The sequence below is a fragment of the Symphodus melops genome (assembly GCF_947650265.1).
Source record: "Symphodus melops genome assembly, chromosome: 12".
Lineage (NCBI taxonomy): Eukaryota > Metazoa > Chordata > Actinopteri > Labriformes > Labridae > Symphodus > Symphodus melops.
The window spans coordinates 21,634,398-21,650,591 of record NC_136702.1 but is presented as its reverse complement, the minus strand read 5'-3'; the positions used below and the strand labels follow the sequence as shown (position 1 = coordinate 21,650,591).

The window sequence follows — 16,194 nt, the reverse complement described above, 5'->3', positions numbered from 1 at the left end:
CAACGATGAAGAGCAGATTTCATATCTAGCACACGCAGCGGTCGGTCTCTGCCAGCAGGGCCAATCAGCTCTGCTGTCTTACAAATAAGCACCGCCTCCAATTCTGTTTTGTAGCACATTGCCAGCAATGGGTCAAGCTGAATTTAGCATATCAACTAGAACGAGATGTCAGGCAAGGTAACGCTCAGAGCATCCAGATCAAGATACAACATAATATAGAGAAGTCTGATTGTTTATCCTATCACGTTATGAACATTACGTCACAACAGGCAAATAAAAAAAACAAATCAACCTCAGAAAGACAAAGCAAGCTTTTTATTCACGCGTGATCTTGCACTTCTCGTGCGATGGTAGCCCACATTATTGCAATTTTTTAAATGGCAGTTCCCATGTATTCAGGGCTCCATCTTATAGGTCAAATGTTTTTTGTTCTCATCCATTTTAGTCCAGTCAGTCTTTTGCAGTTTGTCTCTCTAAGGGTTTATTAATGTTATCGTTAGGGTTAATTAATTATCATAATGTTGTTAACAAATCCTGGTCTCAGCTCTGTAAGATACCAGTCACATTTGTGGAAGTATTGGTACAATTGTCTTCTACCTATGTTTTAACCTGTGTGTTGCTGTATGTTTGTGTGTGTGTTTTCAAATGGACCTCGAGTCTTTCAATAAATAATTATTATTATTAAACCATATTTACATAATATGGCTTCTAACATTTCTATGCTTTGGTCCCCACATATTTTGAATGCTTGCCTCATAAGTGCCTTTTAACATTTTCCCTTTGCATTCCATTCCACTAATTTTAATTAGACTTGGGATGATGCAAATACAATGATGACCTGGTTCCTTTGAGATATGAGAGACTTTATTAACCATCACTTATGAATCAGGTGTAATCCTCTCCTGAACACCAAGTACCTACATTTACTGTACGTCATCCTCAGTTTCCTCTTTTTCTCTTCTTTTTGGTAACTTTATGTTCATCTGACACTAACAAACAGAAATGTTCTTTATATAGGTTCACAGTGAAAGCAGTGCTGCCTCCAAGCTTTAAGATGAGCCTGTTAAAGGGTATCCTGTTTTCTTGAGACTATGAAACTCTCAGGTCATGCTCTGACACATTTATGGTAAAAACAAGAGCAAGAAAGCAGTTTACAGATATACAGATATACAGATTGTTTAAGGCAGGTAGAAAAGGACTTTGATTGTCTACAAACACCAACCAAGAACAGAGGCTCCCTAGTCCAGAACAGTTTCAGACCTTAAACTCTTTAAAAAGTTGATCGCCAGCTTTATCAGTCAGGCTTAAACTAACCATACATGTACATTACTGGAGCTCACCCACAGTTTTGCAATGCAGATCTGTACAACCTGGAGGATGCGTTTACAGTACATTTCCATTTTTACTCATTGACTATGCAGCAGCAGCAGTGACATGAAATCCCAGCGGCCTGAATCTGTGCAGAGAAAAAACTCTCTGGGTTTCTGCTCCGACGAGACACCGGCTTCACCTCTTAAATGGCAACTGTGCAATGAATCCACTGAGCCATTCAAGATAATGTCACAAAATAGAGAACTACAGTAAGTCGATTTGACTCGATCAACAGATGGCGAGATTCTACGTCTCAGATGTTTCATCCAGGAAACAGATGCATTTTAGATCTGTAGGGTTTGTTAGGATATCTTTATATATTTCCATCTTTGATAAGTTGGACCGCATTTCAGTTGTTGCCTAGTGAGCAGACTCCGCAGTTGTCCACCTGCCATTCATTGTGCAGTCCACTGCTTGAAATCGCACATGGCCTTCTTTCTAAATGTCAAGGCTGCGATGGAACCAGAAAATCTTGCAGACTAAAGGTCACCTTCGTTTACTTAAGCACTGTGATGAGATTTAGAGTTTTTGATCTCCCCCTCTTTTAATGATCTTGTAATCTCTATAAGATGCTGAAGTAACTTTTGTGCGCTGATGGCCCAGATTTCTGATTCAGAGTGTCTGTTTACAGCTTAATTCATGGCCATGACAGACGTCACAGCAGCAACATTTCAGAAGATTAAAGAGACAAGGGAAACATTTACCAGCAGAGCGGAGATGTGGAGTGCTGTGAAGCGGCCTTTATGACAGGATTTTATTGCAGTTTAATGTCGGGGCTAATTGTTTATCCTCTCTTCCAGATCTGCTGTTGGTGGATGATCAAGCAGCTTTGATATGGCCAAAAGCAGGATGGAGAGTATCGGACGGAGCTGGACTGTGGCCCTCATACTGCTGTGTAATCTGACAGAGGTGGATTTGTCTATATTTGATTTGATTTTAATCCTAATGTTGGAGAGTAGTTTAACCCTTTATAGGGCAAGTGACTATTTTTGATAATTTCCACAAACATTACATATGGTCACCCTTCTGCACCTCAATAAGGTCGAGAAGTATGTGATCCTCACGCAGCCAATCAGAAGAGATCACCCTATGTCACTGATCCTGCTATTGTGGCATTTGAACCAAATATGGTAACTTTGTAAATGCTTATTACACTTGCAATTTTTGAAAAATGTTTAACAGAAATAAAGTTATGTCCCTGAGTAACACTATGAGGTTGACTTTTTTGAATTTCAAAGTATTTTAATGAGTGCCCTGTAAAGGGTTAACAAAGTATTTGAGTTTATTTTTCAGCATTGACTTAATTTGACTCATTAATCATTTCATCCATTACAGTTTATGTTGGCGATTATTTGGAGATTCAAAAAGCTGCTTCAGGGTGCCGTCTGCAGTGTTGTAAATTAGACATATCTGTTTGGCAGCATTTCTGCATACATGTCATACTTTCCATTTAGATTAATTGGATTCATGTGTATGTTTTACTGCAGTTCTTGCTTTCCATCTTAATTCAAAAACTCCTGATTGAGGATAAACGCGCTCAAAATATGGTCTCTGTTGTTCAACTTGTAATTGGAAATAGCTGCTTCTCTGATACATTTGGACAAGTGCTCTTGGCACACATCATTATAAATTTAAAAAGTAAACAAAAGGTTTCTTTACCTTTTTTTTCCTCCTTCTTGGCAGATCTTTGTGAAGGCAAGCATGGAGGTCAATGAAACCCAACAGCAGCATCCCACCAACGTGTATCATGACATGGGACTCACCAGGAACAAGATAGTGACAGCTCAGTTTGAGTGCTATCAGAAGATCATGAAAGATGATGCCAACAGCAGAGAAGGTGACTTGTTAACTGTTATGCTAGGCTTGGTTTTGTGTATTCAGGGGTTATCGAGGATTCTCCATACGAGATATCCACATTCAGTTCATCTGAGTATGTTAACACCTTTGCTGTGCTTTCAGAGGCTATGTGTAATCGAACTTGGGATGGCTGGCTGTGTTGGGATGACACCAGGTCAGGTTTTACATCAGAGCAACACTGTCCGGATTACTTCCAGGATTTTGATCCTTCAGGTAAGACTTGGGACTTACAAAAGCTCTCTAAAGGGTCACTTACACCAAGCTTGGGTTGGTTGGATCTTAAGTTAGTACCTAAGTATTATCCAGCATCGTCAAAATTGAAGTAGGTAAGGGAGGGTTATTTTGATTTTTTGTTTTTTTGGGGCAAAGCTACAAAAACTGTGAGTCCTACAAGTCGCATAATGCAAACTAAAGCCTGATTTTATTGGATCGTTTATATTTGGTTAGACAAACTGAAGTAGTGGTAGTAGAAGTCAATTTACATCATCCTCATGCACAATAATTATCATGGCATGTATTTGTTGTCTAGTAGTAGTTATGTTGATGTACCGTATAAATGTCTTCCAAGAATATCTGTTACTTATTTCTGGAGGCTTCTGAGTGAAAACCTGGTTGAGGAGAGAGAATTTGTTTCAGTCCCTCTAATGATTGCTTGCAGTGGTTCCATGTTTTTTATGGTGTTTCTTTCTTTTATGGATTTGGTAACTGGATGAGAACTTTATTGGGCTTTGGGGGGGACTAAAATAAATCTTTCACTGTCAGGTTGTGTGTCATAGAGCATCTTCATTTTCCCTTTGAAATCTGTGTGTGACATATTTACCCACTTGTGTTTCAAACGGATTTGCTGAAATAATACACTCAACAAAAATATAAACGCAACACTTTTGTTTTTGCTCCCATTTGTCATGAGATGGACTCAAAGATCTAAAATTCATTCCAGATACACAATATTACCATTTCTCTCAAACATTGTTCATAAATCTGTCTAAATGTGTGATAGTGAGCACTTTTGCTTTGCTGAGACAATCCATCCCACCTCACAGGTGTGCCACATCAAGATGCTCATCAGACACCATGATTAGTGCATAGGTGTACCTTAGACTGTCCACAATAAAAGGCCACCCTGAAATGTGCAGTTTTTGCTTTATTGAGGGTCTGGGGACTCAGAACCAGTCAGTATCTGGTGTGACCACCATTTGCCTCATGCAGTGCAACACATCTTCTTCGCATAGAGTTTATCAGATTGTCAATTGTGGCCTGTGGAATGTTGGTCCACTCCTCTTCAATGGCTGTGCGAAGTTGCTGGATATTAGTGGGAACTGGTACGCGCTGTCGTATACGCCGGTCAAGCACATCCCAAACATGCTCAATGGGTGACATGTCCGGTGAGTATGCTGGCCATGCAAGAACTGGGACATTTTCAGCTTCCAAGAATTGTGTACAGATCCTTGCAACATGGGGCCGTGCATTATCTTGCTGAAACATGAGGTGATGTTCATGGATGTATGGCACAACAATGGGCCTCAGGATCTCATCACGGTATCTCTGTGCATTCAAAATGCCATCAATAAAATGCACCTGTGTTCTTCGTCCATAACAGATGCCTGCCCATACCATAACCCCACCACCACCATGGGCCACTCGATCCACAACATTGACATCAGCAAAGCGCTCACCCACACGACGCCACACACGCTGTCTGCCATCTGCCCTGAACAATGTAAACCGAGATTCATCCGTGAAGAGAACACCTCTCCAACGTGCCAGACGCCATCGAATGTGAGCATTTGCCCACTCAAGTCTGTTACGGCGACGATCTGGAGTCAGGTTAAGACCCCGATGAGGACGACGAGCATGCAGTTGAGCTTCCCTGAGACGGTTTCTGACAGTTTGTGCAGAAATTCTTTGGTTATGCAAACCAATTGTTTCAGCAGCTGTCTGAGTAGCTGGTCTCAGACGATCTTGGAGGTGAACCTGCTGGATGTGGAGGTCCTGGGCTGGTGTGGTTACACGTGGTCTGCGGTTGTGAGGCCGGTTGGATGTACTGCCATATTCTCTGAAACGCCTTTGGAGACGGCTTATGGTGGAGAAATGAACATTCAATGCCCGAGCAACAGATCTGGTTGACATTCCTGCTGTCAGCATGCCAATTGCACGCTCCCTCAATGCTTGCGCCATCTGTGGCATTTTGCTGTGAGACAAAACTGCACATTTCAGAGTGGCCTTTTATTGTGGGCAGTATAAGGTACACCTGTGCACTAATCATGGTGTCTGATGAGCATCTTGATGTGGCACACCTGTGAGGTGGGATGGATTATCTCAGCAAAGCAAAAGTGCTCACTATCACACATTTAGACAGATTTGTGAACAATGTTTGAGAGAAATGGTAATATTGTGTATCTGGAATGAATTTTAGATCTTTGAGTCCATCTCATGACAAATGGGAGCAAAAACAAAAGTGTTGCGTTTATATTTTTGTTGAGTATATATACAAAAAACATTTCTGTTTAAAATCAATAAGTACTTTAATGCTTTATGTATTGTTTCTCTGTACAGAGATGGTGACAAAGATTTGCACCGACAGTGGTCACTGGTTTCTGCATCCAGAGAGCAACCGGACTTGGACCAACTACACTCGCTGCAATGAACACACTAATGAAGGCAGAGTGGTAGGTCACTTGGTAACTTGGCATTAAATGCATGCAGAATATAAATGAAGGCTATTGTTAGCACTAACCTTTAACATGTGTTTAGATAACGCATGTGTATTCAAAGTGCTAAGAGATGACGAAGCAGTAAGATTGTGCATACTGCATAAAGTTGTCATTGTATTAAGATTGCAGTACACTGCTCAAAAAAATAAAGGGAACACTAAAATAACACGTCCTAGATCTAAACAAGTATTCTTATTATATACTTTGTTTTTTACATGGTTGAATGTGCCGACAACAAAGTCATAGAAAAATGATCAATGGAAATCAAATTTATTAACCAATGGAGGTCTAGATTTGGAGTGACACTCAAAATTAAAGTGGAAAAACACACTACAGGCAGATCCAACTTTCACGTCCTTAAAACAAGTCAAAATATAACTCCTGGACAGTCTGTGGTGCATTGTGGCATTGGTGGATGGAGCCAGACATAATGTCCCAGATGTGCTCAGTTGGATTTGGGTCTGGGGAACGGACGGGTCAGTCCATAGCATCAATGCCTTCATCTTGCAGGAACTGCTGAAACACTCCAGCCACATGAGGTCTAGCATTGTCTTGCATTAGGAAGAACCCAGGGCCAACCGCACCAGCATATGGTCTCACAGGGAGTCTAAGGATTTTATCTCGTTACCTAATGGCAGTCAGGCTACCTCTAGCGAGCACATGGAGGGCAGTGCAGCCCCCCAAAGAAATGCCATCCCACACCATTACTGACCCACCGCCAAACCGGTCATTCTGGAGGATGTTGCAGGCAGCAGAACGTTCTCCACAGCGTCTCCAGACTCTGTCATGTCTGTCACATGTGCTCAGTGTGAACTTGCTTTCATCTGTGAAGAGCACAGGGCGCCAGTGGCCAATTTGCCAATCTTGGTGTTCTCTGGCAAATGCCAAACATCTTGCACAGTGTTGGGCTGTATGCACAACCCCCAACTGTAGATGTCTGGCCCTCATACCACCCTCATGGAGTCTGTTGCTGACTGTTTGAGCAGACACATTTGTGGCCTGCTGGAGGTCATTTTGCAGGGCTCTGGCAGTGCTCCTCCTGTTCCTCCTTGCACAAAGACAGAGGTAGCGGTCCTGCTGCTGGGTTGTTGCCCTCCTACGGCCTCCTTCACGTCTCCTGATGTACTGGCCTGTCTCCTGGTAGCCTTCATGCTCTGGACACTATGCTGACAGACAAACTTTCCTGCCACAGCTTGCATTGATGTGCCATCCTGGATGAACTGCTCTACCTCATCTGTTGTAGACTCCGTCTCATGCTACCATGAGAGTGAACACACCGGTAGCATTCAAGAGTGACCAAAACATCAACCAGAAAGCATCGGAACTGAGAAGTGGTCTGGGGTCAGCACCTGCAGAACTAATCCTTTATTGGGGGTGTCTTGCTAATTGCCTATAATTTCCACCTGTTGTCTATTCCATTTGCACAACAGCATGTCAAATTAATTGTCAAACAGTGTTGCTGCCTAAGTGGACAGTTTGATTTCACAGAAATGTGATTGACTTGAAATTACATTGTGTTGTTTAAGTGTTGCCTTTATTTTGTTAACCAGTAAAATGGACCAAAATGACCTATTAGTGAAACTTAACATGACCACAATGTTCTGAAGCTGGCCCAAGAGAAGCAGACATGGGACTTTAGAGATGGGAAAGATCCAATCTAATATAGGTATTGGGTCTGATATTGACCCAAATTACATATCGGACAACGCAGATCCAAGTCTCAGATCCAGAATCCAGCACAATTGTAACGATAGCTTCACAACAGTCTGGAACTCCAAAAATGTGAATTGGTGAATCTCTATATTTAATGCAATAAAATAGAATCAAGATATATCTCTTTAGGCACATAGGGGATTCTCACAGTGATGTCAGAGGATTAAAACCTAAGAGTTTATTGTTCTGAAATCTGGATGATGAAAATCTGGATTTAACAGCAGCAGCTTAGTTTGGTAAAGATGCGTGGATCAGAGGGACCTCTTCATGGAGGTTTTTTCCTTGAGCCTGCAACTGTGTTAAATGTTTTAGTCTTTCTTTCTCATGGTGGATTCATGTTCATGGTATTTGTAGATAAGAATGTGTACAGTCTTTAAGCTGCTCTTTTTATAAGTGTCTAGAGATAACATTTGATATGAATTGGCGCAATCCAAATAAAGATCGATTGATTCTCAGTCTTTGAAACTTACGGAGTATCTTTGCATGACTTGCAGCTAAACAACTTGTGTCAATAGAAATCCTCATTTTAGATTTCAGGCTCAAGTAGACACTTGAAGCTGTCTCGTTTAACTCTTGGTTCCACATCAGGGAACAATCGTGTGCATGTTCAGAGGCAAAAACAACTGTTTGCAGATGCACAGTCATTAATACCAGACTTCACTTTCTCTTACTCCACTATCATGAAAATGTTTTTTTCTAAACAGTGAGCTAGCACAGTGAAGTTGCAGTGGAAACCAAAGAACTCTGACCAAATCTTTGAGCAGGGGAAATGCAATCACTTTGAAACCAATTAGCTTATATCTAAATAAATACTTTAATTCAGATGATTTATTATTATTTATTTATCAGTAACGAGCTTGTCAGTTGTGTTGATGTCTTGTATTGCAGCACTCTGTTGAGATTTATCGCTGCCGTAATCTGACCCTCTCACTTTTATATTGATCTAAATATAACAAAACCAGCTGTTGGTCTTTTGTCACACATTTTCTGACAAAAAAATAAAATCTTAAATGTGTTATTCTTAAATAATTAGTGATTCCCTGTTTGAGTATACGAGTTCTGTTTCACTCCATTATTATTTTAGTCTTTAACATGATTCGCCAACAGGATGTCCTAATGACCTAATTTGTCTTTTTTTTTTCTTCCAGACTGCGATGAATCTTTTCTACTTGGCTCTCATAGGACATGGACTTTCTCTGACATCTCTCTTCGTCTCACTCGGAATATTCTTCCATTTCAAGTGAGTCGCCAAACATCATCTTAGCCTACCTTCATACAGCTCTTATCCTCTGAAGATTAATGATGTCCTCCTTCTCTTCTTGCAGGAGTTTAAGTTGCCAAAGGATCACGCTTCACAAAAACCTCTTCTTTTCTTTTGTTCTGAACTCTGTGATCACCATTATTTGGTTGTCAGCCGTGGCAAATAATCAGGAGCTGGTGCAGAGGAACCCGGTGAGTTCATGGATTTAATCTTGGTTTCTTTCAATCGTAAAATTAACATTTATTCATCCGCTGTCGATTTCTTTTTGTTCCTTTTGTCGTCCTAGTTTTTGTGTTGAAAGATAATCAGGCAAGAGCTACGTAGCGGCACTTCAGGCATTAAGGCTTAATGTGATTTAGTTATTTAATTTATTCATTTCACAATAGCGAACAAAGAAGTGCTCCTTGCATAAAAATAACAGAATTAAAATAAAAACATGAAACATTGTGTGTGTTTCTCTTTCTTAGACCAGCTGTAAAGTGTCACAGTTCATCCATCTGTACCTGTTTGGTTGTAATTACTTCTGGATGCTGTGCGAGGGAATATACCTGCACACACTCATCGTGGTGGCTGTGTTTGCTGAGAAGCAACACCTGATGTGGTACTATCTCTTAGGCTGGGGTAAGTCACAATGAAGTGATGCATCTTTGGCAGTCGCTCTCTCTCCTCTGTGATTTTTATATTGGGTTATGCTGCAGTCAGTTATTGCTCAAAAATCCATTTATTTCAAATGGAGAAAACAAAGGAAGTTAAAATATTAGTAAAGTTCGGAGGTCTTGAAGTGATAGAAACCATTTTTGAGTAGCTCGATAACTAAGACTGCAGAAACATTACTTAACCAGGTCGTTGATCAAGGATAATGTGGAACCTGTTGATAAGATAAAGACTTTCAAGTTACGAGACTGTTTTAAGTCTAACTCTGAACTTTCACTAATTGTGCACAGTTTACTTGTGCATTGTTGGGCATTATTAAAGACATTTCTAATGGATGCATTTGGAAGGCAACCTCTGTTGGAGAGATCCATTTAAATTGTCAGCTTGTTTGCAGTAATGTTGCTCTGTTGCCTTACCGCAGCTATTATAAACTGTATTTTTGGTTTCATTTTAGGCTTTCCCCTAATTCCGGCTTCCATTCACGCAATCGCGAGGAGTTACTACTACAACGACAAGTAAGCAAGACACTGCATGAGAAGGTTGTGTTACGGCTTATGTTATACATGTAGTAAGAACAAAAGACAAGAATAATATGAAAAAGGATGACGTTTAAACACTTACAATGAAATACTGTTGTCAAAACTTTTAGTACTTTTTTGATATATATGTAAAGCTATACAATCTCCTTTACTTTCATGATCAAATGTATGGGAAATTAAAAACAAATGAATTACCAGTATGATATTAAAGTTTAAAATAACATTTTTGTGCTCGACCAAAGACTGGGTCCCTGAAAGCCTCAGTGAATAGGCTCACCAGATGTGATGTATTAACATTAAAGGTCCCATATTCTCCTTTTTGTGCTTTTATATGCTCTAAGTTTGTTTTCAAGGTGTCTTGTGCATGTTTAGGCACATCTATTTGCAAATAATTCTCTCTGTGGAAACACTGCTTCTCCTACTGCTCTCCTACCTGCACCTGTTAGCAGTAGCTGCATGAAACACTCTCCCTTGCCCACCTCGATGAAAATGTGTGGTGTGACATCACAAGAAAAAGACGTTACTGATCCAAGACAGTAAAAAATATGGTAAAAGGCACGGGAAATATCAGAGAAAAAAGCCGAATGACTGACCAATTACAAGAGAGCAGATCAAACTGACCAATCAGATCAGACTTGGCACCGGTTGGGACCCTTTTTCCTTGTTTGGTTTTTCTGACTGGAGTCGAGTCTGTGCGTTAGAAATACAGGCAGATTTGAGATCCTGCATGGAGCGGCAGTACATCAAAACTTCTTGTAAACATTGGTTAATATACACATAAATTAGATATATGAACCCCAAAAAGGGCATAATATGGGACCTTTGACACCTGCAAAGTGCTCGCCTCCTGGCTAACATTGGCCTCCTTCGATTGGCTCTGGTCAGCTTTTGGAGCTACAATGTTGGTCAACAAGTCATTTTTAAGGTCAAATTCTTCTCCTTTCTTATCTGAGAATCCCAACTGAAATCCCCCCCAGTCAACCTCATATTCTAAGTGTCCTCTCCTCTTTGCTGTAGCTGTTGGATTAGCTCGAAAACATCTCTACTCTACATCATCCATGGTCCCATCTGTGCTGCGCTTCTGGTGAGGCTTTTTCATCAGTTCTCTTACACCAATCAACAACGCCAAAGTAAATCTGGTCAATGTTTATCCACTGAATAAACTAAGTGATTTAACTGGTTTTATCTGGCAATGAAGAAAAACTGTGTGTGTGTGTGTGTGTGTGTGTGTGTGTGGGGAGGGGGGGGGGGGGGGGTGTTTGTGTTCTTGTGAGAGGACGTTGTGGGGGAGCCTGGAAGCAGTTTCATGGCAGGCATAATCATGTTTATCTTGTGGAATCAATGCATCTGCCCCTCTGAGGGTCAGCCAGCTGCTCCCCTGGCCTATGTTGTATTCTAGGAATTCACCTAATCAGCACAGGCACACATGCTTCAGAGAAAACAGGTCCCTCAAGTCTCCCACAGTACATGCAAAGCACTGAAATAACTCTTTATTTTGCTCAAGTATTTTTAACCTTTATACCAGATACTTAAGAAACCTTATTACAGTTTAGTTTCCATCAGCACATATTACGAAGATCTTTTATTCAACACCAGCTTGTAGAAGCTTACACCCAGACTAATATACAGATGTATTGATTTATGCTGATTTTTCTGCTGTCCCCCTCAGGTCAATTTGTTTTTCCTGCTAAACATTGTGCGAGTGCTCATCACCAAACTGAAGGTGACCCACCAAGCAGAGTCCAGTCTCTACATGAAGGCTGTGAGAGCCACCCTCATCCTGGTCCCCCTGCTGGGAATCCAGTACGTCCTGCTCCCCTACAAGCCAGAGGGACGGGTCTCCTCGGAAATCTACGACTACATCATGCACATACTGATGCATTACCAGGTGAGGCTGTCACTGTTGCACACACTCTTTGATTCAAGTCGTTGCTGCTGAGTCGTTTTTACCGGCTCTTAGAATGTTTCCATTTGCTAAACACACAAACAGCTGTACATTGTGTCACACTTGTGAATACATGCTTAGAGTATATTTTTAGAATGGTATTCAAAGTTTACAGTGTGTTGTATGCGCCGCAGTGTGTCTGTGCTATGTGTGTATAGTCCTTTTGTCCTTGTCACGTGTGTTTCTTTGATAGTGAAACCTCATTACATGTTTGTGGCCTTCTGCTGCGATGACAAACATATTTATTATTCTGAAAGGAACTGTTGCATAAGCAGCGCTATTTTCTCAGCTCTCAGAAGAAGCCATTAGCCAGAGATGTTTTGTTTGTGTTGTACAGCAAGGGAAGAACAGCAGGAAGGAAGGCATGAATCTTATCTGAGCTGAAAAGGGGCCGAAATCAGTTGGATTTTACGAACGTGTTATCTGATCGTCCTGTGCCGTCCCAGCAGGGGCAGCTCAGGGAGAACCTCTTGAGCAACCGGCCCAATGAGATGCTTAAATTAATTATTACACTTTTTAGTTTTGTGCCTCATAGTACCACACAAGAAAAAGTAAAGTTAATGCTTAAGACCAGATATTTAGACGTAAATCATCTTTCTTTATTTTTTTATTTCAGGGTCTGCTGGTGGCCACCATTTTCTGCTTTTTCAATGGAGAGGTAAGATTGAACCCTTACTCTCTTTTCTCCCATGAGATATTTATGCACATACACATCCTCATCCACACGTCCCTTCGTGATAAGGGATTAACCCGTCCTCTGTTTTCTGCATGACCCACAAATGAGCAGAGCGTTGAATTAGAGGGATGTCATGACAGACTCAGGCCTCTAGAGCTTTGCTCGGGACTAAAGGTTATTTACAGCCATCGACTGTGCACTGATTGCTATAAATATGGAGGACATTGATCTGCACACATCATAGCTTCTATCTATCTATCTATCTATCTATCTATCTATCTATCTATCTATCTATCTATCTACAAATATAGACAGAGGATATTTAGTTTAGAACACCTGATAACTATAACATATGGGGGGTCATTTTATGACATATATGTAAAGGTTGAACACATGGCAAATACACTAATTGCTTTTACTCGGAGACTGAGAAGATAATCACACTCCTGTCTCTGTGCATTAATTACGGAGCTGTGGCTGATAAACCATCAGCCCATTAGCTTTACAGAAAGTTTGGAAGCAGGGGAATGGGTAGCTTCGCTTTCGCTGCTTTTAGACGAGTATTATTGCTTAAACACTGGATAGATAAATAATTGTTTTTATGCCCATAATAAGCTCCAAAGACACAGGCAGTTTACATCATCATTTATAATGATTCATTAGCAGTCCTATCAATATTTGACATGTGGTTTCTCTGGTTAGGTGCAAGCAGTGCTGAGGAGACACTGGAACCAGTATAATATCCAGTTTGGCAGCAGCGTAGGAAACCACTCAGACGCCATGCGTTCAGCCTCCTACACGGCGTCCTCCATCACAGAGGTGCAGGGCTGCTACAGCATCGACGGCCACTCAGAACACATGAACGGAAAGGGCTGCTTCGACACAGACACCCCAATGTTAAAGTCAGACAGTCCCTTCGCCTGACCGCCACACCCCAACCTCCGCCCCTAAAGACTGCAGCATGTTCGGACCTATGGATATCGGTGGCAGCAAGGCAGGAAAATGACTGTGAATCTATGCTCTCACCCACCTGACAGACATTGTCACCTCTCTGTCACATTTGGAACATAACTGTACGGTGAGCTTAATACAACTGTTCTTGCAATGTGTTCGTCTACAATTTGCAACTGAGCTGCTTGACATGAACTGAGATGCATTTGGAAATCCACAATATATTTCTGCCTGACGAAATTGTTTTTATATGGACGAATATTTACTGCTTGACTGTCTTTCTGGCATCATGCTGTGCACAAAAAGCCTTTGGTTACACTGTATTTTTTTTTTTTTTTTTACACATTTAGTGCCAAACTTAGACATCCCTGCCTGTCGCTTTATTTTTATTTTTTTCCACAACAACTCTGAACAGAAATAGGTCATCTAACCGGTGCATAATATTATATCAGAGTTATATTGTATCTTTTATATGTAAACTTAATTTATCTAAACATATTGTTTATGAAATAAATATGAAATAAATACCACACAGTATTTATTAAAGTTGACATTTTGTAAAAGTAGTTAATTAATACTGATACTGAGGATTTAAGCTTTATTTATGATTCTGTGTGAAATCTACGCCGTAGCTCGAGGTGCTGCTCCTTAAAAATCTAACAACTCGTCGAGATGAACACAAGGTTTAGCCCTGTGATTGGCTACTGGCATTTTGCGTGTTCTCCTTCGTGAGATAAACGGCTGCAGGCGACGAACCAATTTGTCAAGTCCACTTGTTGTCATCAACAACCTTAAACTTTAGTGTTGATGCACATAGCAGCCATGTTGGATTTGAACATTGGCTACTGAAGGTTCTCAGTGTTTCCAAGTCAAAATTCCGACTTCAGGTGGGGTGTTCCAGGTCGCGTATCAGACTGGAAACTTTTGGAATTTCAGACTTCCAAGATGAAATGGGATGCACCAATAGCCACAGCGTAGATTTGACTCCGAAGTGTAAATCAGGCTTCAATGCCAGTGTCATGTTAACTTTCTGTGTACTCTGTTTAAGTGTTTGTGTTGCAATAATAGAGATGGTTGACAGAATCATAGCTTTCAGCCTTCTTTTTTAGATTTTTGTTTTCAAGATATCATCATGGTAAAGTTTGACTGTTTTCAAATGATCCTTATCCTTACTGACATGGGCATCCTTTGTATTATCACACAGAAGCCACTGTGAAGTGAAATCTATCGACTCATTACACTTGAATGTAACAGTTAAAGACTTGGATCAGTTCATACGTTATACAGTATGGATCACATTCCCATTCACCCCAGTATTTAGCCTCAATCCTCTCCTGTACTACCATAAAACCACTATACGAGAACTGGCAGGTGTTCAGACAGACAACCCACTGTAGTATCCATGCTTTCACACATTAGGGCTGTTTCTCCTTATTTGTCGCCTCCGCCTCTTCTTTTCTATTTCCATTAAAATACCAAGGGCTGACAACACCAGCGCCAATTTAACTTTTTATCAGACATTATTCTCAATTAGAAGGTTACCTATATTACGAGAGGGGACAGACAGTAGTGTGAAAATGGTCTCCTCATATTATAACAACAGACCACAGCCACCTGCTGATGACGCTACAGTCAGTATTCATCGCCACTATTTCTTTGCCGTCTTGGTGTGTCAGGACCTTAAAGTGACTGTCCCGTTAAGGGTAAAATAGAAGATGAAGAATTCTAAAGTCTACTACAACTGTAATCATGTCTGAAACAACAAATGTTATTTTAGTGTAACAAAGTCTATCTATCCAAACAACAAATTCTGCCTCCACAAATCAAGAGGGACAGAGAAAGTGAAAGATAGTAGTCCAAAACTGTAGTCCAAAAACTAGTGAGGGATATCATGGCTATGTGGATACATCCACTTTTTATTATAGTGTAAGGCTGTAAGAAAACAAAGCCACTGTAGTCTCAACACGTTGACGTGATGATTTTATCATGCATCAAAAAACCTGCATAATATGAAGTACCCCCCCAGAAAAAGTCTTGCTGAAGCATTTAGCAACATCAGGCCGATATTTGCACCTGGTCGGAAATCGTCGGACATCTAATCAGCTTTCATTTCATCCACCTCAACGCAACACCTCTCTCTTTCTTCTTCAGTTTACAACATTTTAACACACAGTCTACAATGCTGGGAACATAAGTCACAATCAGCTGATGTACTTTTTTTTTTTTTATGAATCTAGAGTTTTTGAAAAATGTAAACGTTAAAAAGTTAAACGTGTGTGTGCATTATGTATGTATGTATATATATATATATATATATATATATATATATATTTACACACAGTATTTATGACTATGTTTAACTCTGGTGTTTAACTCTTATGTGACAGTGTGTGGGGTGCTGATACAGATGTGTTCTACTGATGTGTTGGAAAAAGGAAGGGGTGGGGTAACGTGTTTGAGTTGCCAATGAAGGCTTGTAACAAACTTCTGTGTTTGTCTGCGGATGTTATTTT

At 40.6% G+C, this 16,194-nt stretch overlaps 1 protein-coding gene across 1 annotated transcript in view; it reads left to right on the top strand.

Annotated features, from left to right (window-relative positions):
* The window catches only part of calcrla (calcitonin receptor-like a), a 34,070-nt gene extending 18,132 nt beyond the window's left edge, over nt 1-15,938 (top strand). The window contains exons 2-13 of the mRNA XM_079357204.1: nt 2,172-2,280; nt 3,055-3,208; nt 3,331-3,441; nt 5,785-5,897; nt 8,804-8,895; nt 8,981-9,107; nt 9,384-9,537; nt 10,025-10,085; nt 11,127-11,193; nt 11,779-11,997; nt 12,671-12,712; nt 13,433-15,938. Coding sequence (XP_079213330.1) covers nt 2,206-2,280; nt 3,055-3,208; nt 3,331-3,441; nt 5,785-5,897; nt 8,804-8,895; nt 8,981-9,107; nt 9,384-9,537; nt 10,025-10,085; nt 11,127-11,193; nt 11,779-11,997; nt 12,671-12,712; nt 13,433-13,654 — 1,437 coding nt within the window. The 5' untranslated portion in view covers nt 2,172-2,205 and the 3' untranslated portion in view covers nt 13,655-15,938. The remainder of the gene's footprint in view (nt 1-2,171; nt 2,281-3,054; nt 3,209-3,330; nt 3,442-5,784; nt 5,898-8,803; nt 8,896-8,980; nt 9,108-9,383; nt 9,538-10,024; nt 10,086-11,126; nt 11,194-11,778; nt 11,998-12,670; nt 12,713-13,432) is intronic.
* The last annotated feature ends 256 nt before the right edge of the window (nt 15,939-16,194 follow it).